The sequence below is a fragment of the Chiloscyllium plagiosum genome, chromosome 19, assembly GCF_004010195.1.
Source record: "Chiloscyllium plagiosum isolate BGI_BamShark_2017 chromosome 19, ASM401019v2, whole genome shotgun sequence".
Taxonomy (NCBI): domain Eukaryota; kingdom Metazoa; phylum Chordata; class Chondrichthyes; order Orectolobiformes; family Hemiscylliidae; genus Chiloscyllium; species Chiloscyllium plagiosum.
The window spans coordinates 63,430,888-63,456,083 of record NC_057728.1 but is presented as its reverse complement, the minus strand read 5'-3'; the positions used below and the strand labels follow the sequence as shown (position 1 = coordinate 63,456,083).

The following is a 25,196-nucleotide window of genomic DNA, read 5'->3' as shown; positions in this document are numbered from 1 at the left end:
TTGGCTCAGTGGTTAGCACTGCTGCCATCACCAGGAACCCAGGTTCGATTCAACCCTTTGTGCAAACTCCACACAGACAGACACCATTCTCCCTGGGTCTGTGTGGGATTTTTCCATGTGCTCCAGTTTCCTCCCACTGTCCAAAGATGTACAAGTTAGAGTGGATTTACCCTGCTAAGTTGCCCTGTAGAGTCCAGGGGATTTGTACACTAGGTGGATTAGCCATGGGAGATGCAGGGTTGTGGGGATAGGGTAGGGAGATGGTTATGGGGTGAGATCCGATGGACCAAATGGCCTGCTTCCCCACTGTTGGGATTGTTTGATTCTGAAGGTGTAGAAAAGGTTCACAAGAATCATTCCTTGGAACTTAAGGGAGGGGAATAGATTGAGGGATGGTCTGCTAGCCTTGATGGAGAGGGCTGAAATGAGGTTTTATTGAGGCACTCAATAGTGATGGGTCTAGACAGATTTTTTGAGGGAAAGCTGAACCAGAAGGTACTGATTGCAAAGTGATTGCTACAAAAAGCAAGGATGACATGGAAAAGCTCTTTTGTAAACTCAAACCACTCGCTTTTAATTGTATGTGGCAGAGGCAGGTTTAATTAAGGAATTTGAAAGAAATAATGATCTCCAAAAGATTAGATTAGTAGGGTTGTGGGAGAAGGACATGAAAGTACTCGAGATGGGCTGAATAGCCTCCTAGACTCATTACCATAGTTATTAACCTAGCTAGAATCACTATCAAGTGCAGATAATATCAGATTTATCAATGTACCAACTGGGAAGTGGGGAGAAAGGAGACTAGAATTGAAGATGTAACTTCTCCTGTGTATAGGAGAAAGCGAGGACTGCAGATGCTGAAGCTCAGAGTGGAGAGTGTGGTGCTGTAAAAGCACAGCAGGCCAGGCAGCATCCGAGGAGTAGGAGAATAATCGACATTTCGGGCATAATCCCTTCCTCAGGAATGGGCACTTCAAAGGTTTATGCCCAAAACATGGATTCTTCTGCTCCTCGAATGCAGCCTGATCTGCTGTGCTTTTACAGCACCACACTCGACCTGTGCTGTGTGTGTGTATGTAGGTCACGTCAGAGTGGTGAAATATTGCAGGCAGACTCCCCAGCTGATCTGTGGAGTGCTAAAGAGTTCCAGCACCTACCTTGTCTTTCTGGCCTTGGGAAACTTGATAAGTTTCTGATTTTTGAGGATTATTGATCACTTGATGTGCTGAGGGGTCTTGACATGTACATGTGAGAAGGATGCTTCCCCTCATGAAAGAGTCTAGAAAAATAAGGTACGCCACTTTTTTTTTAAAGCCACCAGTTTAAAAGTTGTTTTTCTCTCTGGATTCTCCCTCCTTTAAAGCTGGTTGGAGCGGAGTCCATGAATGTCTTTAGGCAGAGCTCCATTTGTTTTTGGAGCAAAGTTGATTGGGGTAGGAGGGACTGTGGATTAATCAGATCAGCTGCAATCATCAATGGCAGAGCCAGCTTGAGGGGCTGAGTGGCCTTTTGGAAAGATTAATTGTGTGAAGAGAGAGCCTGGATCAGTTAGGACCATATTCACTGGAGTTTAGAAGAATGAGTCTAGATTTCATAGATTTGTCTTGGTGTCTATCAGGACTAGACAATGCGAAGGAAGGAATTCACTTAATCTTGTGTTGCTAGCAGCTTTTTTTTTTGGTCCATCCCTAATTGTCCTGAGGGGCAAAGCAGTTTACAGGTGAAGTGACTATTGTTGATCTGCAGGCTGAAATTCTCTAGAGCAGAATGGGAAAGGAAACAGATTTTCCTTTCCCTGAAGGTCCTGCTTTCTGGAACTTTTTAATAGAATTAGTTACAGATGCTGACACTGCTATAGTGTTTATTAAGTGTTCCTTGACTATTTCAAAGCCTTGTATGATGACCCAATCCTGCATGTGTTTGTCAGTAGTTTCAACTCGTTTCTAATTAGTTTATTTCATGAAAAGAATTCCTATGAAACTGGATTAGCAACTTTGGTTCAGTTTGAGTCTTGGCTTATCTGTGTTGAAGTATTCATTTGTTACAAATAGGTGTCATGAGCATGTATAAAACTGATGAGATACTTTCTAACAAAGCTGGCCAGGGATGTTGACACCGCTGTGGAGCAAGTGGGACTTGAACCTGTGGCTCCTGGCCCTGTGATACGGACATGATTGCTGTGCCATCACAGCCTGCTGCAAAACTGACTGTAACTTAGTAGCAGACTCTATTCAGCTGGTAGCTGGTGACTTGAGCACATTGCAGTGTTGAGGGGGCACTGCGTTATTGAATGTGTTCTTCAATTGAGATTGCAAAGACCATGCTGTTTGTAATCCTCTTCAAATCATGAGGTGGCAAAGATCAGCTGGCCTACTGTTTCTGCCCAGTGATTAGATTACTTAGTGTGGAAACAGGCCCTTCGGCCCAACAAGTCCACACTGACCCGCCGAAGCACAACCTACCCATTCCCCTACATTTTACCCCTTTACCTAACACTACGGGCAATTTAGCATGGCCAATTCACCTGACCTGCACATCTTTGGCCTGTGGGAGGAAACCGGAGCACCCGGAGGAAACCTACGCAGACACGGGGAGAATGTGCAAACTCCACAGTCAGTCGCCTGAGGCGGGAATTGAACCCAGGTCTCTGTCGCTGTGAGGCAGCAGTGCTAACCACTGTGCCACCATGCTGCCCACAGTGCATGCTCAGAGCTAATGTATAGAACCTGCATGTCCTCAAAATACTGCACATCTTTAGTTTTATACAAAAAAAAACTCTGCTAAAAATGCTTCTACTGCCTGCTTGAGCAATACAATCTGGATCATAGAAAACAGGAGTAGGCCATTCAGCCCTCAAGCCTGTTCTGCCATTCAATACAATTATGATTGATCATCCAACTCAATCCCTGTTCCTGCTTTCTTCCTGTGCCTTTGATCTCTTTAGCCTTAAGAACTATCTCTAACTCCTTCTTAAACACTCAATGTTTTGGCCACTTTCTTGTGGCAGAAAATTCCACAGCCCCCACCCCAAACACTCTCACAATAACTTTCTCCCCACCTCAGTCCTGCATTGTTAAATGGTGACCTCTGGTTCTGGACTCCCAGGTCATTGGGAATAACCTTCCTGCATTGATCCCGTGCAGTTCTGTTGGGTTTTTTTTAAGGTTTCTGAGCTCCATCCTCGTTCTCCTACACTCCAGTGAATCTAGTCCTATCCAATCTCTCTTCATACATCAATCCTGATAAACCCTTGGTGCAAGCCCTCCATCGCCAGTACATCCAGGAGACCAGAACTTCAACACAATACCCCAGGTATCACCAAGGGCTTCCAAAATAGAGGAGGCGATGGTAGAGTGGTGGTATTGCTGGACTGTTAATCCAGCAACCCAGGTAGTGTTCCTGTGTTCAAATCCCACCATGACAACAGACAGTGGAATTAGACTCCAATCCAGTTGTCTTTTTTTAATTCCAATAGACAATTGCTGATTGTCAAGAAAATCCATTTGGTTCACTCACTCCTTTTAGGGAAGGAAATTGCCATCCTTACCTGGTCTGGCCTACATGTGACTCCAGACCCACAGCAATGTGGTTGCCTCTTAACTACCCTCTGGGCAATTAGGAATGGCCTCGATTAGCTACACCATCATCTGTGAAAGCATTTTAAAAATTGCAGTGAGGTATCCCTGCTTGTAAACAACTTATCATTTTTCCTCTTTTTTCCTTTTACATTTGGAAGCCAGTAATACCACAAGCAGTGTCTCTCTCTGGATGTTGGGTTCTGGTTTGAGTTGCTGGTAAAGACCAACAGCTTGTCAAAAGCAGATGCTTGTTCTATGTTTTTTGATCATGAACTTTGGAAAATATAACAGATCTGGGAGGTCTTGCTGGAACTCTGGTGTGTATGCTGAACAGATTTCAGGAGTAAGGTTGGGGGAGGAGGGGTGAATCAAAAGCTCTGTACTTAGTGTCACTCATTTTGAGGTTTTTCCTTAATTCATACACTGGATGTGGCCAGCATTTATTGCCCATCCCCTATAGGGCAGTTGAAAGCCAACCCCATTGCTGTGGGTCTGGAGTCACATGTAGGCCAGACCAGGTAAAGATGGCAGTTTCCTTCCCTAAAGGGCAGTAGTGAACTAGGTGTTTTTTTTGTCAACAATGGATTCATTGTCATAAAAATCTGGAATAAAGAACCTAATTGTTAAACTCAAATTCCACCATCTGCCATGACTGGATTTGAACCAAGGTCCCAGAGTGTTACCTGGATCTTTGGATTAATGGCTCAGTGAAAATATCAATAGGCTATTGCCACCTCCCTAATATTGAATTTCAGTTGATTGGCAAAATAAGCAATAATAACTTGATTTATATAGCACCTTTTTTTGACCTCCGTGTAACACCCCAAGCTTGGTAAGTGTGTCAAATTTGGGTTTGATACTAATTCTCATGAGATATATTGAGGCTGGTGACCAGATGGCACCGTGGTTAGCACTGCTGCCTCAGTGCCTGAGACCCGGGTTCAATTCCAGCCTCAGGCAACCCACCGTGTGGAGTTTGCACATTCTCCCCGTGTCTGCGTGGGTTTCCTCCGGGTGCTCCGGTTTCCTCCCACAATCCAAAGATGTGCAGGTCAGGTGAATTGGCCATGCTAAATTGCCCGTAGTGTTAGGTAAGGGGTAAATGTAGGGGTATGGGTGGGTTGCGCTTCGGCGGGTCGGTGTGGACTTGTTGGGCCGAAGGGCCTGTTTCTACACTGTAATGTAATCTAATTGCTCAGGGGTGCTCTAGGAGCAGTGGTAGTGACCCTACACTGGCCTAGGATTCTTGGTTTCAAGTCCCACCTGCCACAGAGGTGTGTAACCAATTTTCCTTAAATTAGATGTTATTTAAAAAGGTTTACACCGAGATGGTGGTCACTGGCTTTTAAGGGCCAATTTATCTTCAGAATTGCATGAATCTCAGATTTTAGGGTATTGTCAGCCTGAAGGTGATAGCTTACCTCATAGCTATGTTGTAAATTGTGATTATCTCTAATGCACTGCCTGAGTCTTTAGTAGCTGCAGACCCTACTGGTAAGTTACAATTAACCCTTAATTTCTGTAATGTTACCATTTCACACTTTACTGCTTTTACATTTCCTCTTCCAATGTCTGCCTGTTCCGCCAGCCTGTTGTTGTTCACTATTTACCTCCATTTGCCATCTGCAAATTTTGGAATTAAGCACTTGTTTCTGCAACTGAGTCATAGCAAAACATGCCTAAGAATTGTGACTGCTGTAACTGTGTAGTTGGTTATAAGGTTATTCAGGGTGGTGTGTGCACATGGCATTTAGCAAAGGTGGACAGAAGGGTTATTGACAGTAACCCTTCCTGATGAAAGGCTTTTTGCCTGAAATCTTTTTTTCCCTGCTCCTCAGATGCTACCTGACCTGCTGTGCTTTTCCAGCACCACTCTAGTCTAGACTCTACTGACAGTGCCTAACTCCTCCACAACATCTCAAACAAAATCTAGACCATTAGAACTTTTTTTTTCCCTACTTTTAAAATTTTACTTTTTGCTCTGGAGGCAGACATAAACTGTTTTTGAGCCTATCAGGAAAGACTGGGGATTTCTCTCTCCAAAGAGAAGACTGAAGAGCTTGAGTTGAGAAAGGGTTTGTTGTGTAGAAGTGTTGAAGATGTCAAGGGAGACCTGAACTAGGAGTCATCAATAGAAACTGGTCATCAATAAACTCCAGCCGGAAGTTCTTCATCTGGACCGTAGTGAGAATGTGATACTCATCACGTGGAATCATTGAGGTGAATAAAATGGAGCCATGTTAAGAGGATGTTGGATGAACACAAGGGAAAAGGATATGCTAAGGGATGAGAAGCATGAGACTAGTTGGGACATAACACCAGACCTGTTTATACTGTAAAATTATTACAATCACTGACAGTGCCTTTTGTGAAGGAATTATGTAAGATTTCACACGAACATAAAAACATAGTCTTTGTTTTACTGTCTGATAGACTAAAATCAGCATTAACTAAATATGATGTATTAACTCTCACTCGGCTGAATGGCTGGCTTTCAACAGTGGGTTCAGTTCCCACACTGGCTACTGAGGTTATCACCTAAGGACTTTCCTTCTCAACCTCTCCCCTCTTGCCTGAGGCATGGTGACCCTCAGGTTAAACCATCTCTGAGCTGCTGTGTGGTCTAGTAGGACTATGGTGACTCTCTTTTTTCCCCACTTTGCCCACCTGACTGTACTGTTCCTGAACCCCTCTCTCGCACAAAAGTAACCGTCCCTTCCAACAGTGCACGCCCCCTCAGCTCTAGACTGAAGGTCAGTAAAGATTTTGAAGTTGAACAGCTACCCACTGCCTTAGACTCGGAGTGTGGATTGCTATTGGTCATCCATGGCTATATGACACTATTGTAGTGGAGGATGAAGTGAGCTTTGCAGTCGAATGACCCGTTGACTACTGGAGCCAGCTGGGAGGTTCATTTTTGGTCACATTTTACTGCAAATCTAAAACTGCAGTGCACCCACTGTGCTCTATATGGCAACTTGTTCTGTGTTTCACCAACTTCACATGACATGGCGTGATACAACTTGTGATATTTTGGCTTTCGATTTTGCTCTAGGTTATACACTTCATTCCACGTTCCTGAGCTCAGGGTGTGCACTTCATCCAAATCATGTTAGATGTAGTGGAATCTGATCACGTAAATTTTATCACCAATTGTTTTTGTTTGGAAGTATCTCTCAGGCTGATTTTTTTTTTCTCTCTCTGCTCGAACTTTGACTTTGTCTGTAGCTGGGCATTTGCTGCTGTAATCTTGTGAAGAAAACTCTATGCCTTTCAGACTGGTAAGATTCTGATGTTCAAAAGCCTCTCGCTCTCGCGCTCTCTCTCTCCACTGTTTGTTTTGCCTTAATTGGAATGCGAAAAGGTGAGCTGCAGGTCTGGTCTGATTACAAAAACCAATAGTGACTCACCAATTTTAACTGAGTCATGTCACTTCAGATGAACTCACTTGAAGTTATAAAAGCAGATACCAAGCATTCCTTTAAATATCTTTAAAAGGAAAAACATTAAACTGTTTGTTTGTCCACAAGTGAAAATGGATGTTAGTAGATAATAAAGATAAGTGTAAGGAACAAATGTTTTTGTTTTCACAACAGAAGATATAAAAATATCCCAGTAATTGTTCTGAATCAGGGCAGAAAGAGAAACTTGATTTGGTTAAATCTGCAGGTTCATCTCTTTGTTAAACTTTCATGGATGTGGGTGTCACCAGGCAGCACCATCCCTAATTGTCCTGGAATTGAATGCCTTCCTCAGCCACTTGAGGGTGCTGCTGTGGGTCTGGAGTCACATGTAGGTGAGAATGGCAGATTTCCATCACTAAAGGACACCACTGATGCAGGTTGCACAAAAAAAATCAAACTGATTTAAACATACCTGGAATAGAAAAATAAATCTTACCAGCTGCCCTCGGATTTTAAACAGGATGCCCCAAGTATTAACCTGGGCCAAGGGATTACTAGTCCATTGGCATGGCAAACCATGCTCCCATCTTTGGTTTTTTTAAAAAACATTTGGCTGTGTACCTAAGTAAAGTAAGTGAAAAGTTTTTGTGAGCTGTACAGACATCCTAGCAAACTAGGGCCCACAGATCTTAGGGCACTTAGACAGCAAGACACAAGGTTATGGCTGCACAGGATGTGCACAAAACAAGATCAACACTAGCAGGTCAATGTTATTTTAAGTTAAAGTCTACTTATTAGTCTAACACATGGGAAGAAGCTGTTCCTGAACCTGCAGGTGCATGTGTTCAGGCTTCTGTATCTTCTACCTGATTAGAGCTTGTAGGAGATCATTCCCGGGGTGCGATGGGTCTTTGTGAGCAGCCTTTTCCATGGCAGTGAGCCATGTAAATGAAATCTATGGATGGAAGGTGAATTTCTGTGAAGTCTAGTACTGTGCACGTCACTTTTGTAGTTTTCGTATGGTCTGGGGCAGAGCAGTTGCCATACCAGGTCTTTACACATGGTTTCAATGGTGTATCTGTAGAAGTTGGTGACATGCCAAATGTCCTGAGCTGCCTGAGAAAGAAGAGGTGATCTTGTGCCTCTTGACTGTCACATCTATGTGGGACACCCAGGACAGGTGGTTATCATCACTGAAGAACTTGCTCTTACCCCCCACAACCTCCACTCTGATGTAGGTGAGGGTATGTTCTTTCCTTTTCTTTCTAAAGTCAATGACTAGTTTTAGTTTTTCTGATGTTCAGAGATTTGTCATTACATCACGCCACCAAGCTCTCCTATCTGCCTTCTGTATTCTAACTCATTGTTACGTATCCATCCTATCACGCTGGTGTCACCATGAAACGTGCAGATGGTGTTCATTTGGAATTTGGCAACAGAACCATGGGAGTACAGTAGGGGGCTGAGGCCACCCCCTTGGGAAGGGGGCAGGCTCCAGTTTTGTTGTTGTGCTGAAGGTGCAGTTACCACCTTCTCGGTTTGTGGTCAGAAAGGGAAGGATCCAGTTGTAGCCAAGACCTGGGTGAGAGTTTTGAGAGCAGTCTGGAGGAGATAATGGTGGTGAAGGTGGAGCTGTAGTCAATGAGCAGGAGTCTGACTAGGTGTCCTTGTTGTCCAGATGTTCCAGGGATTAATGCAGGGCTAGGGATGTGGCATCCACTGTGGACCTGTTACGTTAGGGGATGGAGGCAGACTGGGAGACGAGTTGATGTGGGACATAACCAGTCTCTCTCACTTCATGGTTAGACCCACTGGATGGCAGTCATGAAGGAATGTTGCATGAACTCAAACTTGTGTATTCCAGTTATGAACAAGATATTGTCCTCTTTTCCTACAGTAACACTGGCTCAGAGTCAATCCCCAAACTGAACAGATTCTAACTTCCTTATTACTTTTAAATTAACCCCAACACTACCAAGCAGCAGTAGTGCTAACTTATTCCCCAGCACCTATGTCATCTGTGTGTGGGTGTAGGACCCAGTGAAGAACAAGTGCAGAAAACGTAACTGATCTTCCACCATCAGGAAGAAAGGAAACACCTGGGTGGCCAGTGATATGAGCAATGACCTTGTCAGAGGGCAATGCTGAATGATCAAAAAGTGAAGGGGAGGAGGGGGAGGGATTAAATCAAAATAGAATCTGAGAGGGAAACAAAACACTCTTGCAGTGCCCATCTCTCCCTGAAAACCTGAGGTGTTGGTGGACAATGTACTCCTTCTCCAGAGACTCCTGGGCACAGATGTAACCATGGAAGAGGGGTAGGCAATTGGCCATAACTACCTCCTCCACAGCCCGTGACCTAGACCTGTTTATGGTCAGTTTGGCCAGTTCCAGGAGCAGACCTACGAGGAGGTCCTCTGACCTGCCCTCCCTGCTCTGCACTAGGTGATTTTCATCATTTTTAACCAGGCAGTTGGCTAAATAAATGGTCAAAGTGTACTTACAATTGGTACAGTGGAAATACCCATGTTATGGCATATCAGCTTATTTTATTCTGACAGTAGCACACAGTTCCTCTCCAGTGGAGCAGAGAAATCTCCACTGGGTCCACTGCACCAGGAGTTTAAAATGCAGGTATTTGGATTACTTTCTCAGTAAATGACAACACTCCGTTCACTTTCTGAATTATTTGCTGCATCTTTTTTTGTACACTTGAACACCAAGCTCCTTTGCTTGAGCTGAGGAGAAATGTCTTCACCCAGAGAGCGGGGAGCTGGTGGAATTCTGTCTCAAAGCAGTTGAGGCCAACATAGCCACCTCCAGAAGGAGTTAGATATTGTTCTTGGCCTAAAATCCCCAAAAGTTATGGGGGACAAAAGGCGCTGCTGCTCCACAGTGCCATGGACCCTGGTTCGATTCCTGCCTCTGGAGTTGGCCCATCCTGCATGGGTTTCCTCCCACACTACTCAAATGTGCGGGTCAGGTGAATTGGTTATACTAAATTGCCTGTAGTGTACAGGGATGTGTAGGTTAAGTGCATTAGTCAGGGGTAAATGTAGAGTAATAGCGTAGGTGGAATGGATCTGGGTGGGATACCCTTTTGAAGGGTCAGTGTGGACTTGGGCCAAATGGCCTGTTTCCATACCTGGGATTCCATGAAGGTGAGAACTGGGGAGGGATGGATGATCAGCTGTGATTGAATAGTGGAACAGGCTTGAAGGATCGTATCACCACCTGTTTCCATCTGAGCTTTGCAATCTTTCAGCATTTAGTGTTTTTTTTTTTAAAATTATCCCAGTTATCATGGACAATTAATTTCCCATGTTATACTCCACTTGCCAGCTCTTTGCCCACTCACTGAATCAACATTATTCATAGCTTTGTGTCCTTTTCACAACTCCCTTTCCTACCTATCTTTGTCAGTTACCTCGCCCACCCTTCACCCTATTAAACCTGTTTAGTTTCTAACATCTGTCTGTTCCGATTTAACTTACAATGTTATGAAAGCCAAGGGCTGAAATAAAAATAGTACTGAAGCAACTCAGCAGGTCCAGCAGCTTGTGTAGAGACTGAGGAAGAGTTAATGTCACATTGAATTCATAACATCTCTTCAGATTTGGTATTGGACTCTGGTATCTCTGCTCATAGATGGTACCAGTCCTCAAACTTTCACTTTGTACCTCCTCTGTACACAGCTACAGATACAGCCTGATGTAGTGTGTCCTGTTTATCTGCATTCTTTTCAGATGACATGACAGAATTTTCTTCAGAGTGCTATGAACCTTGAAAATTCATCAAGTTTGTGGCATCTCCACTTTTGAATATAAGGCCATGATAGGCTGATAGTTGGGGCTATGATATCAAGGAAAAGGTGGGACAGTGGTGTTTGAAGCCAGAAGTCTGTCATGATTGTATGACAAAGTTCAACAGGCTGAATGGTCCCCATCTCCAGATTCGGGTAATAGCAGGGGATGGCAAGTGACAATGGAGCGATTTAGAACTGGGGAACGCAGGGGCTGTCTGTTTCTGAAGTGTTCACATTCATGTGCTGGCTGGCAGTCACTTGTGGCTGACCCTAATATCAGCGCCCACGTATCACTTACAATACACCACAGGAATGGAAAAACAAACTTGTAGAAAGTGAGAGCTGCAGATGTTGGCGAAGTCAGTGTGGTGCTGAAAAAGTAAAGCAGGTCATGCAGCATCCGAGGAGCAGGAGAGTCAACATTTTGGGCATAAGCCAGTCATGAATTTTAAACTTGTTTTGTCCATTGTTGAAAGTACAAGTTTTGGCTGAATGGGGGTGATCATTTTGTTTTCAAGAGATTCCTAATTTGATCAAGGAAAATGACAACTTCAATCTTATGCCTTATGCAATCCTTCATCTGAACATTAATATTGTGCCATTTTGTTCAACTCTTTTTTTTTTTTCCCCTCCTCCACTTATAATAAACCATGTTCGTCTTGAGGCAGTGATGAGCTGTGTTCTCCCAGCTGCCACTTGTATTTCACTTGCACTTGGCAGATACCAGTAACTGGTGCCATGTGCAAATAAACACCCTCCCTGTGCATGCCAGGCTTATCCCTGCAGACAGCTGCTGCTGGAAGGAGCATTTCTCCTGTCTGAGACGACCTGTTAATGAGCTTCTGGTTTGGGTCTGGCCAGACAGTATCACAATACAGCAGGGCAAGGCTATAAGGTCATGTCATAAATCTTCCAGGAATAAGACCTATAAAGTTGGCAAACCCCACCCCCACCAAGTTCAGTTTTAATTGCATACTTTCTTACAAATCTCTCCAGAGAATATTCAGTGAAGGGGGTGGTGGGAGATTTCAAAATGAGCAATTGAGGCATTTTTCAAACCTAAGCTTTTTGCATTTATGTATGCCTTTAACAACTTGGGACATCTCCAAGTACTTCCCAGTGTAGCCCCTGCTGTAATGTAGGCAACGTGGCCATCAATTATTATTCCATAAACTGCAATGGGATGATCCAATCATCTCATCTACTGAAAGATTGTTGACCATCCCTCAAATTTCTTCAAGTTTGCTGAAGAGGTGTTTCAGGAGCTGTTTGCCTCTTGTTCATCAGGGAAATGAAAGATTTTAATGTGTTTTTGAGATTTCTTTGTTTTTGCCTTTATCAAATGGAGTTTGTTCTTTTTTTTTTGTTTTGCAGGTGTTCTCCCCTTTCTTCCCTGCCCACACCCCCCCCCCCCCCCCACACCCCCCCCGACCAGATAATCTAGTTAATTACCTCCTTGTTCTTTGTCAGAGCTCAGCGTTTCCTGTCCAACTAAACTTTTTTTTTGAAAGGTGGTGAAGCAAAACCTGAAATAGTGAGATGATTTATGAGGCAATGCCTGTGATGTACATTTATCTTTGTGTAGCTCATGTTAAAATTTGAGTATCTGTATTGTAATCCTCCCTCTCATGCAGATCGAATTGAATTCAAACTTGGAAGATTTCAACAGATCACATTATTTGAGAACAAGACGTTTGTTGTCTTTTTGTCAAATGTTCCTGTGGATGTGACATTCATCATCATTCAAGTGCACACCAAATATGTTAATACACTTCTTTCCTTTCATAAGGTATGTAAATGTGTATTGATAATTCAACTCTTGACTGCTTTCCAACTTGTTCTGTGCTTTGGATTGATGTCTCAATTTTTTGTTTTCCCTTACCCCCTCCCCCACCTCCAAACGCTTGTTTCCTGTCTGTCTTCTCACTGCAATTGTGTTCAGAGCTCTATCCTAACTCCAATCCTGTTCATGTGTTGACTCGTACTTTGTTTCCAGATTCACTGATACCTCAATTCAAAGCATTTTTTTTCCAAATTTCCTGTGGTCTCTCTGGAGAGTGAACAGAGAGAAACCCTGAGTGAATGGTGTGTTTCGAATATGCTGTCTGTGTTGCCTTGAACCATAATTAACTGGAAATGCTCAGCAGGTCAGGCAGCATCCAAGGAGCAGGAGAATCGATGTTTCAAGCAAAAGCCCTCCAAGAATGGGATGCTGCCTGACCTGTTGTGTTTTTCCAGCACCTTACATTTGACACTCTCCACTGTATAAAGAACCTACCTCTGACATCTCCCCTAAACCTTCCTCCGATCACCACCTTAAAATGATGCCCCCTTTGTGATAGCCATTTTGGCTCTGGGTATAAGTCTCTGGCTATCCACTGTATCTATGCCTCATCATCTTTATATATCTTATCAAGTCACTCCTCATCCTTCCAGAAACAAATTGTTTTAAACTCCCTGGGCATTACTTAAGGGAATAAATCAATGGTCATGAGCTGAAAGGTGTTTTTGTTTTGGACTCTATTCCTGCCAGTGTCTATATAACTGGCCTATATCTGCCAATGTAGGAGACACATGTAATCAGTGACTGGTACTTGGTGCATTAGGATAGAGGCAGAGTTCTGTATGTGTTTGTGATTCCAAACCCTCAGCAATGTAGCTGATTCTTAATGCCCTCCTGAAGTGACTGAGCAAGTCCATCCCTAATTGCACTTGAGCCCCCACCCCCTTGTTAGCGTGTTGAGAAGCTGCTTCTAAACTTTCCAGTGGATAGAAATTCTTTATCCACTCAAACCATCAAGGTCGATGAGTGAGTCTGGTGCTGGAAAAGCACAGCTGCTCAGGCAGCATCCGAGGAGCAGGAGAATCAACATTTTGAGCATAAACTCTTCCTTAGGATTCCTGATGGCTTTCCTGCCCCTCAGATGCTGCCAGACCTGCTGTGCTTTTCCAGCATCTGCAGTGCTCTTTTCAGACTGTCAAGGGAGTAGCTGGAATAGTTCCCAACTTGCTCACTAACTTAGAGGACTAACCCTATGAAAATCTGAGCCCTTAAGTTATTATAATTGGTTTTAGGAGCAGGAGTAGGCCATTCAGCCTGTCCCACTTTTTTAGTTTGATTACAGCTGCTGCTCTCCCAATGCCACTTCACCACACTTTGTAATTAGTGACCTATCTGCTTCTACCTTGAGCCTTCTCAATGGCTCCACATCTGCAGCAATCCAGCTTGGAGAATTCCAGAGATTTACCAATCCTCCTGATGCAGGAGATGACCACTGTATCTGAATCTGCTCTTCAAACGAGCATCATTTGACACCGGGTAATGTCCTACTTTCTCCCCATTCCCTTACACAATATTTCTGTCCAATTAATCATTGTGACTCTCTCTTAAATGACTACCTGTATGATTTTTGTTTTTCCTTTTGCGTCATCTGCATGTATTTTAAATCTTTGCCCTTCTCATTCGTTGTTACTTTATCAGTGGGATCATTTCATCGCTACCTACTTTATCCAGCCAGCTCATGATATTGGAAGCTTCATTCTCGTTGCCTTTTCTCCAAGTATAACAGTCCCAATGTATCCTCACCGCTGAAGTCTCTCGTTCCTGGAACAGTTCTTGTAAATCACTTCTGCACTCCCTTTCCAATGCATTCACATCCTTCCTATAATGTGAACCTACAACTGTGCACTGTATTCCAGCTGAGAATTTACAAGTGTCTTACTCACCATTTTGAGGAAATCCCTCCGTTTCAATTCTAAAGTGTCTGCCTCCTATCCAGAGAATATTGTCCCATGCTCAAGAAAACATCCCATCTATACTCACTCTGTTGTAACCTGATTGAAAGATGTGTGTCTAACATTGCTTTTAAAATGTCAATGTGCACATTTTTTTTTTCAGATTACTACAACAGAAACTTCAACTGGTCAAGACCCTGCCTTGCTGCAAAGTCTAAAGCCAGAGGAGACTGCGTTGATGTGGCATCTACGAACACCAATGGAAAACGCCTCTGCAATGTCTGTCATTCTCCCGTACAAAGCAGGAGGTTGAACTATCTCATTCTAGTATCGAACCAGTGACCTTTTGCACACGTCCATTTTGGTTAAGGTGTTTACACAACCCCCGTTCCCCCTTTGGTTACATTGGGGTCTTGACGTGATTCCTGAAGAAGGGCTTATGCCCGAAACATCGATTCTCCTGTTCTTTGGATGCTGCCTGACCTGCTGCACTTTTCCAGCAACACATTTTCAGCTCTGATCTCCAGCATCTGCAGCCCTCACTTCCTCCCTGTCTTGACGTGATTGCGAAATGAGTCTTAATTCTCTCCCATAATCCATTTTTTTTAATATAAATGTTTTGCGAAGTTGGGATGCTTGTGGTGGTCTTATTTGCATGAATATTTCACCCAACTCTGCCTGTTTTTATAGATCTGAAACAACAGGTTTGGAATAATTTTGGTGCCCAGAGGTGTGTTGATTTAGAATGCTCATCTTTAAATAATTAGAGAATTGGTGCCATTCTTGTATGTGTGATTTGATGCTGGCCTTTTGTAGGACTGCCTTTTGAACTGAAGATATTTCAAACTTGTGGTGATCTTGGTTTCTGTCACTGTACACTGGAAGCTAATGAGCATTTTGTTTTATTATATCAGATTTTTAGCATCCTCTGTATTTTAATTTTATCCTGTAAGCAAATGGTTGGGTTAGTGTTGCCATCGGTTCCTCCCTCAGATGTCTTCTAATCAACCTGTACATGTTGTAATACAACTTTGAAACTCATGGGATTTGAACTCTGGTCCCCCAGTCCATAGGCAAGGACACAACCATGAGACACTCCAATCCCCCTTTCTATACTAGATCTTGGGTATGTCTCGTAATACAGAAATGTCAGGTGGTTTCTGTACTAACTTGCTTCCAATTGCCTTCAGCAGATCCTGTACCAGGTGGATGTAGCATGGCATCTGATTTGACAGTTGATGCCCGTGTACACTTACAGTACAACCTGTATGAAGCCACAATAAGTTTTGCACCAGCCAATGTTGGATATGCAAGGTAATGTTCAAAGCAAAAATGTTTCTGATCTGCATTTTGTTTATTTTTTTGATTCTTCTGAAATGGAGTCATTGTTACAAGTTTCTCTTGTGAAATAGCAACAATATAATGTCTTCTATTGACGTCAGTCAATCATGAGCAGACAATGTATGCACAGCAAGATTCCACAACACATGAATAATGACTGACTAATTTAATGTTTTGAAGATGAATATCGTGTGCTCTTCAAAATATCCATATTGTGGCACTTCTTTAGTACTGCATTGCAAAACTCTTGCTGTTTTGTGTTGCTTCCTGACTCTGCAGTGGGATAAGAATCTCAACCACTGTTGCCCACTGAGCTGTGGCTAACGTCTGTTTGATTGGAGTTCAGAAGCTAACTGTTTGAGTGGAAAATCTAAGTCTTGAAAATTAAAACAAACCTTTTCCATTGGTTTAAAGACTGATTTTCTTGAATTGGTTGAGTGTAACTGTTGGCACAGATGAGATTTATTCAGGTGCTACACAAATGTGGAATTATGTCTCAGTAATAACTTTTTTGTTTTGATTCTGTGTGGTTGAATACAGTCTGCATCGGCCTCTTGCAAACAGCAGAGATTGAACTTCATTTAATCATTGAGATGTGAACCCTCAGACTTGGCATTGTGCTGGCAAGAAACTTCTGTTGTTTGACATCCAATGTCTTTTTGGACAGACTGCAGTTACTGGAAAGTACCATTTGCAGCCCCACTGTACAGTAATGATCCTACAGGGCAGACCCTGTCCTTATCAGGACATTGCTCCATCTGTGTGTATGGTACAAAACCCATAAAAGGGATTTGTATCTGATCTACATCAAACTATATACTGGAAGGACACAGCATCTCAAAATGAGGGTTGCAAGGTGATGGCCTCGTGGTATTATTGCTAGACTATTAATCCAGAGAATCATTCAGTGTTTCAGTATATTTGCAACAAGTATTGGGAAGACCATATCTCATCTAGAGTACTATGTGGAGAGATTGTCTAGGATCAGAGAACATTGCTTCCAAATAAGAGGTCACCTGTTTAAAATGGGTGAAGAATTTCTTGGGTAGCGAATCCTGAGGCATTCTTCTCTGCAGAGGGCTCTCTGGGCTGGGTCACTGGAATATCTCTGAATTAAAAATTATATTTTAAGGCCAAGGGGTTATGGGGGGTGTGGAGGGAGGTGGGGGGAGAAGGCAGGAAAGTGAAGTTGAGGGCTATTGATTTGTAGATGTTGGTGTTGGACTGGGGTGTACAATGTTACAAATCACACAACAGGTTATAGTCCAACAGGCTTAATTGGAAGCACTAGCTTTTGGAGCGCTGCTCCTTCTGGTGGGTGTGGAGGCTACAATTGTAAGAGACTTTTATAGGCTATAAAAGCTAGTGGTTCCAATTAAACCTGTTGGACGATAACCTGGTGTTGTGATTTGTAACATTGATCAGCCATGATCTCACTGACAGCAGACTCCATGGGCTGAGTAGCCTACTTCTGTTCCTATACCTTTATAGCATTAATTGCTTTTGATCTCCCCCAAATTGGTTCCCTTCCTTTCTCAGTCATTGACCTTTTAAAATAATTTGAAAGTAAATGGCAGAGTGACAACACTCTGGCCAATTTCTGAATTTTTAAAATAACAGCGATTTCTTGGAGCACCAGTAAATGCAATGCACCTATCTCCAGCTGCAATTTCATTTGAAACCACTACAACGATCAGTGAGTTGAGTGAATGGGAATAAAACCATCTTTACATGGTTCAGATTGGTGCTCCCAGTTCTCTTTTCTTTTTTTTTAATACAACTCTATAAAAATTTGAGATGTATAGATAGGGTTAGCAGTCAGAATGTTTCCCCTCATTGAAATACCTAATACTTAAGGTGAGAGGGGTGGGAAAGGTTGGTTTGTAAGAGGGGTAGGAGTGTGGAACACTTCAGGGTGGTGGAGACAGATACGACAGGGCTGTTGAAGGGACTTTTGCACAATTGCATGAATATGCAAGGAATGGAGGGGTATGGACCAGGGAAGGCAGAAAGGATTAGTTTAATTTGGTGTCAGTTTGGCACAATATTGTGGGCCAATAGGCCTGTACTGTTCTGATTTGTGTGTCATTGACTGGAGGAAAGGTGATGAATGGGTGACTGTCTGTCTGTCTTTTTGCAGGGGAACAGTTCCCCCATTGTGTGACTTTGCTGCAGAAGAGCCCACGTTGAGACTGCAGTATGATGTCTATCAGTATTTCTTACCAGAGGCTGATCTGACTGAAAAACTCCTCTTTGCCTCCCTTCAGAAGATGGCGAAGGTAGATCAAGTGGAAGCGAATGGAGTCAAGGTACAAAATGTTTCCCATCCTCATTCTCCCTCAAGTGGTGAAAGATTGTCATAATAGGCTGAAGATTTTGAGTATGATTTCAATGCATGTTTTCTTATGGATAATTGGAATGTGTCTAGACATGCCAATCCTTAACATTGATTTTTCTCTTGGTAGAAAGTTCACAAATATCCAATATAAATATTGGATATCTTATGAAGTTTACATGGTGTATCCTGTACAGATGTCTCCCAGCCACCTTTTCATCTGTTGAAGTAACCACAATTTGGAACATCTTTAATATTGCAAATTGAAGTTAATTTTTGTCAGATGTGGGAATTGCAAGTACCCACAAGGCTTACCTTTTTATTGTCTATCTCTTATTGCCCTTGAACGGAGTGGCGTTCTGTATCATTTTGGGAGCGGAGCATGTTTACTTTGAGCCAACTACATGGCAATGGGTCTGGAGTCACATGTAGGCTAAATAGCAGATTTTATTCCCTAAAGGACATTTGTGATCCAGATGGGTTTTTAACAATAACTGCTGATTAGTCTGGTTGTTATATGGAGAAATAAAGTAGGAGTAGGCTATTCGGCCCTTCAGGCCTGCTGTGCCATTCAATGATTTGTGGTTGATCCTCTATCTCAATGCCCTAATCTCAAATCCTCTCCATACCCCTAGTTAACTTCCATGTTTAATACATTTATCAAACTCCTTTCTTGAATATACATGCGTGCGCGCGCACACACCCCCTCTCTGTTGGAGCAGATCTCACGAGTTGATCCACCTTTTTTTGAGGAATACAGGGCAACCTCAATTATCCCAGTGTTGATGCTCCAAATTTTGGATTATCTGAACAAGATCACAAGGTCCTGATGCTTAGCTAAACTGTTCTCCGAACACTTGACTTTCCAAACAAATTATTCCCCATCTGTGCCTTTTGGATAATCCAAAGTTGCCCTGTATTTCCTCATCTCCATCCTTGATGGCCTACCCCATATCCTGAGGCAGCATTTGGGAAATCTTAAGCTTCCACATTCTCTTTTTATTTTTAAAATGAGGCAAATAGAATGTTGGCCTTTATTTCAAAGGGAGTACAGTGTAAAGGTAGGGAGGTTTTTGTTATAACTATAAAGGGCACTAGTTGGCCCATAGCTGGAATACTGTAAATGGTTTTGGGGCTTTTTTTTTTAAAAGGAAAGATTTATTTTGGCTTTAGAGGCAGTCCGAAGAAGGTTCACTTGGTTGTTATCGGGTATGTGGTGCTGGAAAAGCGCAGCCGTTCAGGCAGCATCCGAGGAGCAGGAGAAGTGATGGATTAATCTTCACTGGATTAATTTGGAAGCTTTAGAGAGGGTGCAGAGGAGATTTACCAGGATGCTGCCTGGACTGGAGGACATTTCTTATGAAAAGTTGAGGGAGCTAGGGCTGGCTTCACTAGAGCAAAGAAGGATGTGAGGTGACTTGATGGTGGTGTACAAGATGAGGTGTAGATAGTCAGACTTTTTCACTGGGCGGAAATGGTTGTCAAGAGGGAGCATAATTGTAAGGTGATTTGGAGGAAGATAGGTTCTTTACTACCACAGCCGGCAGTGCATTCCATGCACCCACCACTCTAAAGTCAGATACATTAGGGGCATTTAAGTGACTGCTGGATAAGCACAAGGAAGATTAGTACAATCAAGGGTATGTAGGTTAGTTTCTCCTTAGAGTAGGATAAAGGGCAGGTACAACATTGAGGGCTGAAGGGCCTGTACTGTTCTATCTAAAGCTGCCTTGGAATCCAAATAGACTACACCCAACAGGTTCTCCCTTTATCTATTCTACTAGTTACATTTCAAAAGCTCTAGATTAGTTATGCACAATTTTCCCTTTCCTTGAACTCCTAACTTCACCTAATCCCATTAGCATTGGTGAAACTTTTTTAAATTCCAGATTTAGCAACCCAACTTCAATTTTCATTAGATACCATAGTGGGGTTTGAACGTGTGAACCCAAGGCAATAGCTTACACTGGGAGAAAGTGACATTTCTCCTGACATTTTTTTGGATTAACCAACCTCACCCAATCTGACCTACATGTAACTCCTGTCTCATGGCAATATGGTGGATGCTGAACTGCCCTCTGGGCAATTAGGGATGGACAATAAAGGTTGACTGGTTCAGCGTCATCCACATTGTATAGGTAACTTTTTTATTTTTAAAAAAATTTTGAACAAATGATGTAACTTGAAGTATAATAAAAACAAACCATTTTGTTTTTCTTTAAAATGAAAATTGAGCCAGAGTTCTGGTAACAGTCAACAGCTCAAATAGTTGTTGTAGAATGTCATCATTCTGACTGACCACAAGGTCACTTCCTGAGTGCCCTGGGGTTGTGCTGTGCCATGATCCATTTTCACAGAATTTCTATTTTCCGTTTTTTCAGCTTTGCAGTCTGGGTGCACAAGATAAGACGAGTGTAACAGTATCATCCATTCCTGGCCAAGGGGTGATTTATAACGTTATTGTAAAGGATCCTGAGATGAACACATCGGCAGCTTATACTCCGGCTCACACCTACGGCTGCAGTTTCACAGATAAGCTGGATAACTGCTATACTCTGAGTAAGTTCATCTCGCCAATGGATCTCCCTTGATCTCCCGCACTTGCCTGGTGTACTAGGTTGGTGGAGAAAGTCCTGCTTTTAGATTTTTAACAAAAGACAGGAGTGGAACGTAGTGGTTCATGTGTGGAATGAACTTCCTGAGGAAGTGGTGGATGTGAGCACAGTTACAATGTTTAAAAGACACTTTGATACCTAAGTGAATAGGAAAGGTTTGGAGGGATATGGGCCAGGCGCAGGCGGGAGGAATTAGTTTAGTTTGGAATTGTTTGGCATGGACTGGCTGCACGGAAAGGTCTGTTTTCATATCTTATGACTCTATTGATGTGTTAGGACCTAGGGATGTAGAACCAATAAGGTGCTATACTGTAGGAAATGCAGCAGCCAATGTTCACACAGCTAACTCCAAAACCGGCCTCCTTTTTAATACTACAATTTTCCAGTCCATTCCTTCCTCCACTGGTGGTGGCCAACTTTAAAGTTTTCAGTCTCTTGTCCTACGTTCCTGGGGGGTGCGGAGGAGTGTGTGCCTGCCTGCCTGCACCAGTCCCCTTGCCCCAATCCTTCCCGTTTGCAGCTGGAGGGGATATTGGTCAGTGTCCTGTCAGACCTTGGCCCAAATTGTACCAGCTGCTTGGGGGCAGTGCCCCACTGTCAGGCCATGCTCATGATCAGGAAGCAGGGTTCTGACAGATGAAGATCCGTGCTCCACTTTGGTAACTGGTGCCTGTACCCAAGTGACGAAATAGTATTGAAGAATTGTGGCTGTCTCTCTTTGTTGTCCTCAACTTTGATCACAGAGACTAATTTGATCAACCACCCTGGACTTCAGGCAAGTGTCCCAGCTGGGGACAACTTCTTGTTACAGGTGCACGCACACAGCAGGTGAAGTATAATGTGGTTAAACATGAGGTTATTCACTTTGACAGCTAACACAGGAAGGCAGATTATTATCTGAATGAACATTGAACCTGACTGATAAGTATTGAAGGTTGAAACATAAACCCAGATTCCCTTACTGATCACAAATTTATGGGGTGGGAAAGTGGAGGGTTATCAGATCAGCTGTAGTCTCATTGAATGGCAGAGCAGACCTGATGGGCTGAATGGCTGCCTTCTGCTCCTATGTCTGTGATTAATTATGGTGTTCTGGCTGAGCTCTGGTTTTCACAAGGCAGTAAATGGATTGTGGATCAATAGGGTATTGGTGTGGTCAGGCATAGAGATGCATACATCTCGGACTCCCCATTCTGTTTCCTTATGGAAGGAAGACCTAGATGGTCGAGAAACTCAAGTGTTTTATGGAGTGAGGAACGAGTGTTTCTAGTCCTGTGTGACTTTCTAGAATCCAAGCATGATAGAATGTGGTGGGATTTATATTGTTTTTAAAAAGGAGGGAGGAATAATGGAGGAGACCTGGGATGGATTATAGGGTGGAAGTGTTTAAATAACAAGGACATCTTGGTGTAGGTGTGACCAAAGCTGGAAGAACTATAAACTGAAGAGGACAGTTTCGAACTCCCAGAAGAACAAGTTAGTGGAGTGGACAAATAAGTGGTGGATAAAATTCAAAGCAGAAAGTGAGGTTTTTATTAGTAAGAACATTGAAAGACTGCTTAAAAGGGGGTGCAGGAGTAGAGGGAGCTGGGCGTCAGTGTCACAGATCATTGAAGGTGGTAGGACAGGAGGTGAGAGCAGTTAATAAGTGTCCCTGGCTTTGTTAATAGGGGCATAGACCACAAGGGCAAGGAGGTGGCGCTGAACTTGTACAAGACACTGGTTAGATCTCAGCTGGAGCATTGTGTACAGTTATGGGTGCCACGTGATGGGGAAGCTGTCAATGCATGAGTGCAGAAGCAATTTACAATGGGGTCTCTCATTCCAGGAACCATTGAGGATAGATTGAAAATTGGCCCCCTTCTTGGAGAGGGGGAAGGTTGAGAAATCTGAGTGAGGTTTTGTAAAATCAGTAATTTCACATCAACGGGGTGGGGAGGCTGAGTGTCAGCTAGCTCAATTGGCTGGACAGCTGGTTTGCAAAGCAGACATTAACAGCATGGGTTCAATTCCTACACCAGCTGAGGTCTGAAGGACTGTCTCCCTGCTGTTGCCTAAGGTAGAGTGACCCTCTGGTTAAACCACCACCTGTCATCCCTCTCTAATGAGGACTCTGGAAATTTCACCTTAAGCTCTGGAATGCGTTGCTTGGAAATGTGGCAGAGGCAGGTTCAATTCAGGCACTTGAGGGTATTGGAGGACTTGGATTGAAATAATGTGTATGGTTATGGCAAGGGTTAGGAGGGAAATGAGACTGGCTGGCTGTGGGGAATGATGCATAAGAGCCAGTGCGGGCACAATGGGCTGAATAGCCTCTTGTACTATAGTGGGAATGAAAGTTAAATCTTTACAGTAACCAACAGTTCAGAATGTGTTAATGGTAGCTGTGCTTTTAATAAATAAAAACCATGCAGGCTGGCACTTGGTAAAAAGGATCAAAATGGTACATCTAAATTCGTCAGACTCAGACCAGGAGGTCAAGGGGAGGTGAAGTCCCTCTTTACTGAGCTGTGGTTCCCACTAGTTACATTTTGGGCGATTGTAATTAGCTGGTGCCCCGATACGTTCTGATGTGAGGCTGCTGGCGATTTACCACGTTTAATGTTGGGCACCACGTTGTTACTGGTATATCTGGCATTTACATATCGTGCTTGTGGAGCGTGAGGAACTCTGCAATTCTCTGTCCTCTAATGGGATTCTGTTTCTGTCTAGAGCGAACTTCAACAAGAATATTTCTGGTTTCTGTTGGGCTCGTTGGATTATTTATTTGCTTCTTTGGACATCGCTACCTAAAGACAGGTGAGTTTTATTGGAATGCCCTCCACTTTTAATTGGCTGGTTTCTACTGAGCATAGATGGACCTCTTCAGTGTTTTCACTTTTATGGATATTCCTAGTTATTAGTTATGTCAGTTGTATTTTAAAATATTTTTTCCCGAGATGGGGTAATTGATCTGAGCAATCGACAGTGCCATTTATGTCTTTTTGTTTTTTATTTACTGAAAGAAACTTACTCCTAGTGACTACATTGGGGGTTAGGTAAGAGATTTGCCTGGAATAATCTGGGCGGCACGGTGGCACAGTGGTTAGCACTGCTGCCTCACAGCGCCAGAGACCCGGGTTCAATTCCCACCTCAGGCGACTGACTGTGTGGAGTTTGCACGTTCTCCCCGTGTCTGCGTGGGTTTCCTCCGGGTGCTCCGGTTTCCTCCCACAGTCCAAAGATGTGCAGGGCCAGGTGAATTAGCCATACTAAATTGCCCGTAGTGTTGGGTAAGGGGTAAATGTGAGGGTATGCGTGGGTTTCGCTTCGGCGGGTCGGTGTGGACTTGTTGGGCCGAAGGGCCTGTTTCCATACTGTACTGTAATGTAATCTAATCTAATCCCAGGATTTGGAGGCTTTGGTGGAATCTAGAACATTCTTCCCCTCCAGACAGATTGGAGGAGGAGATGGAAAGGTGCGGGAGGAGATTGGGAGACCACGGGAGCAGGTTGGGGGAGGGGAGTGCAGAAAGGGGCTTGGTGGTGGTGGTGTGTGAGATCTATTGGCTTGTTTGTCTCTCTCTCTCGATGTATTTCTGAACCATCAAGATGCACATCTACAAAGATGAAATGGCGATTTGTTTTCAATTTATTACAACTCCCCAGCTTGTCACTGTTTTACACAGCTATCTAGTCAGCTGTGGAGACAATAACCTTTTCATCTCTCTAAGCATGTTCCTCCTTGTACATCCCAGAATTATTCTTCTTTGGATTTCTTCTGGTGGGATCTGTCTCCTTTGTCCTCCTGACCCAGAGGAGTGCACTGCATTATGATGGTAAGTGATTGGCCAACTCCAGTTTCTGATTTTTTTTTTTCTTTGCTGCAATGTCTGGGAATTCCTACAAAGGCAGCATTTGGATTAGATTAGGATATGTTTAAATATGGGGATCATGTGAAATAACAACTGACCAATCCTAGAGGCACAAATCACATGACACCAAATGATTTAAGATTTTTTCTTTTTGAAGGTAACAGACTGAAAAGGCCACTTTGTCTTTCTGGATTTCAAGAGGTTTAGTTTTTTTATTAATGGAGGACAGTCATGTTTGTTACATGACCTTCCCATCAAATTGGGTCTGCTCCTGGGCCCGGCCAGGCTGGCTATAAACCCAGTCCAGTGGGCCATGGAGGGGTCATCTCCAACTGCCTGCCTCTCATGTGTTTGCCCAGGTGCCCTTGGAGAGGGAGCATGCTGTATCCATCAATGCGCTTGTTCTCTTCTAAAGGTGGGCACTGCCCAGGGGATACAGTGCTTTATTTCCCCCTCCAACCCCATCTTGATTTAGCCCCTTCACCCTCCACCTTTTGGCTTGCATTATATAGAAATGGTTGACCCACTGC

At 43.3% G+C, this 25,196-nt stretch overlaps 1 protein-coding gene across 3 annotated transcripts in view; it reads left to right on the top strand.

The window, feature by feature from the left end:
- tm7sf3 (transmembrane 7 superfamily member 3) overlaps positions 1-25,196 on the top strand; it is a 38,837-nt gene that overhangs the window by 2,241 nt on the left and 11,400 nt on the right. For 2 of the 3 annotated variants that reach the window (XM_043708725.1, XM_043708727.1), the window contains exons 2-8: positions 12,422-12,576; positions 14,686-14,830; positions 15,713-15,836; positions 18,004-18,172; positions 20,580-20,757; positions 23,526-23,612; positions 24,550-24,630. In XM_043708725.1, the coding sequence (XP_043564660.1) occupies positions 12,422-12,576; positions 14,686-14,830; positions 15,713-15,836; positions 18,004-18,172; positions 20,580-20,757; positions 23,526-23,612; positions 24,550-24,630 (939 nt within the window). The remainder of the gene's footprint in view (positions 1-12,421; positions 12,577-14,685; positions 14,831-15,712; positions 15,837-18,003; positions 18,173-20,579; positions 20,758-23,525; positions 23,613-24,549; positions 24,631-25,196) is intronic. The other variant, XM_043708726.1, reaches the window with a different exon arrangement.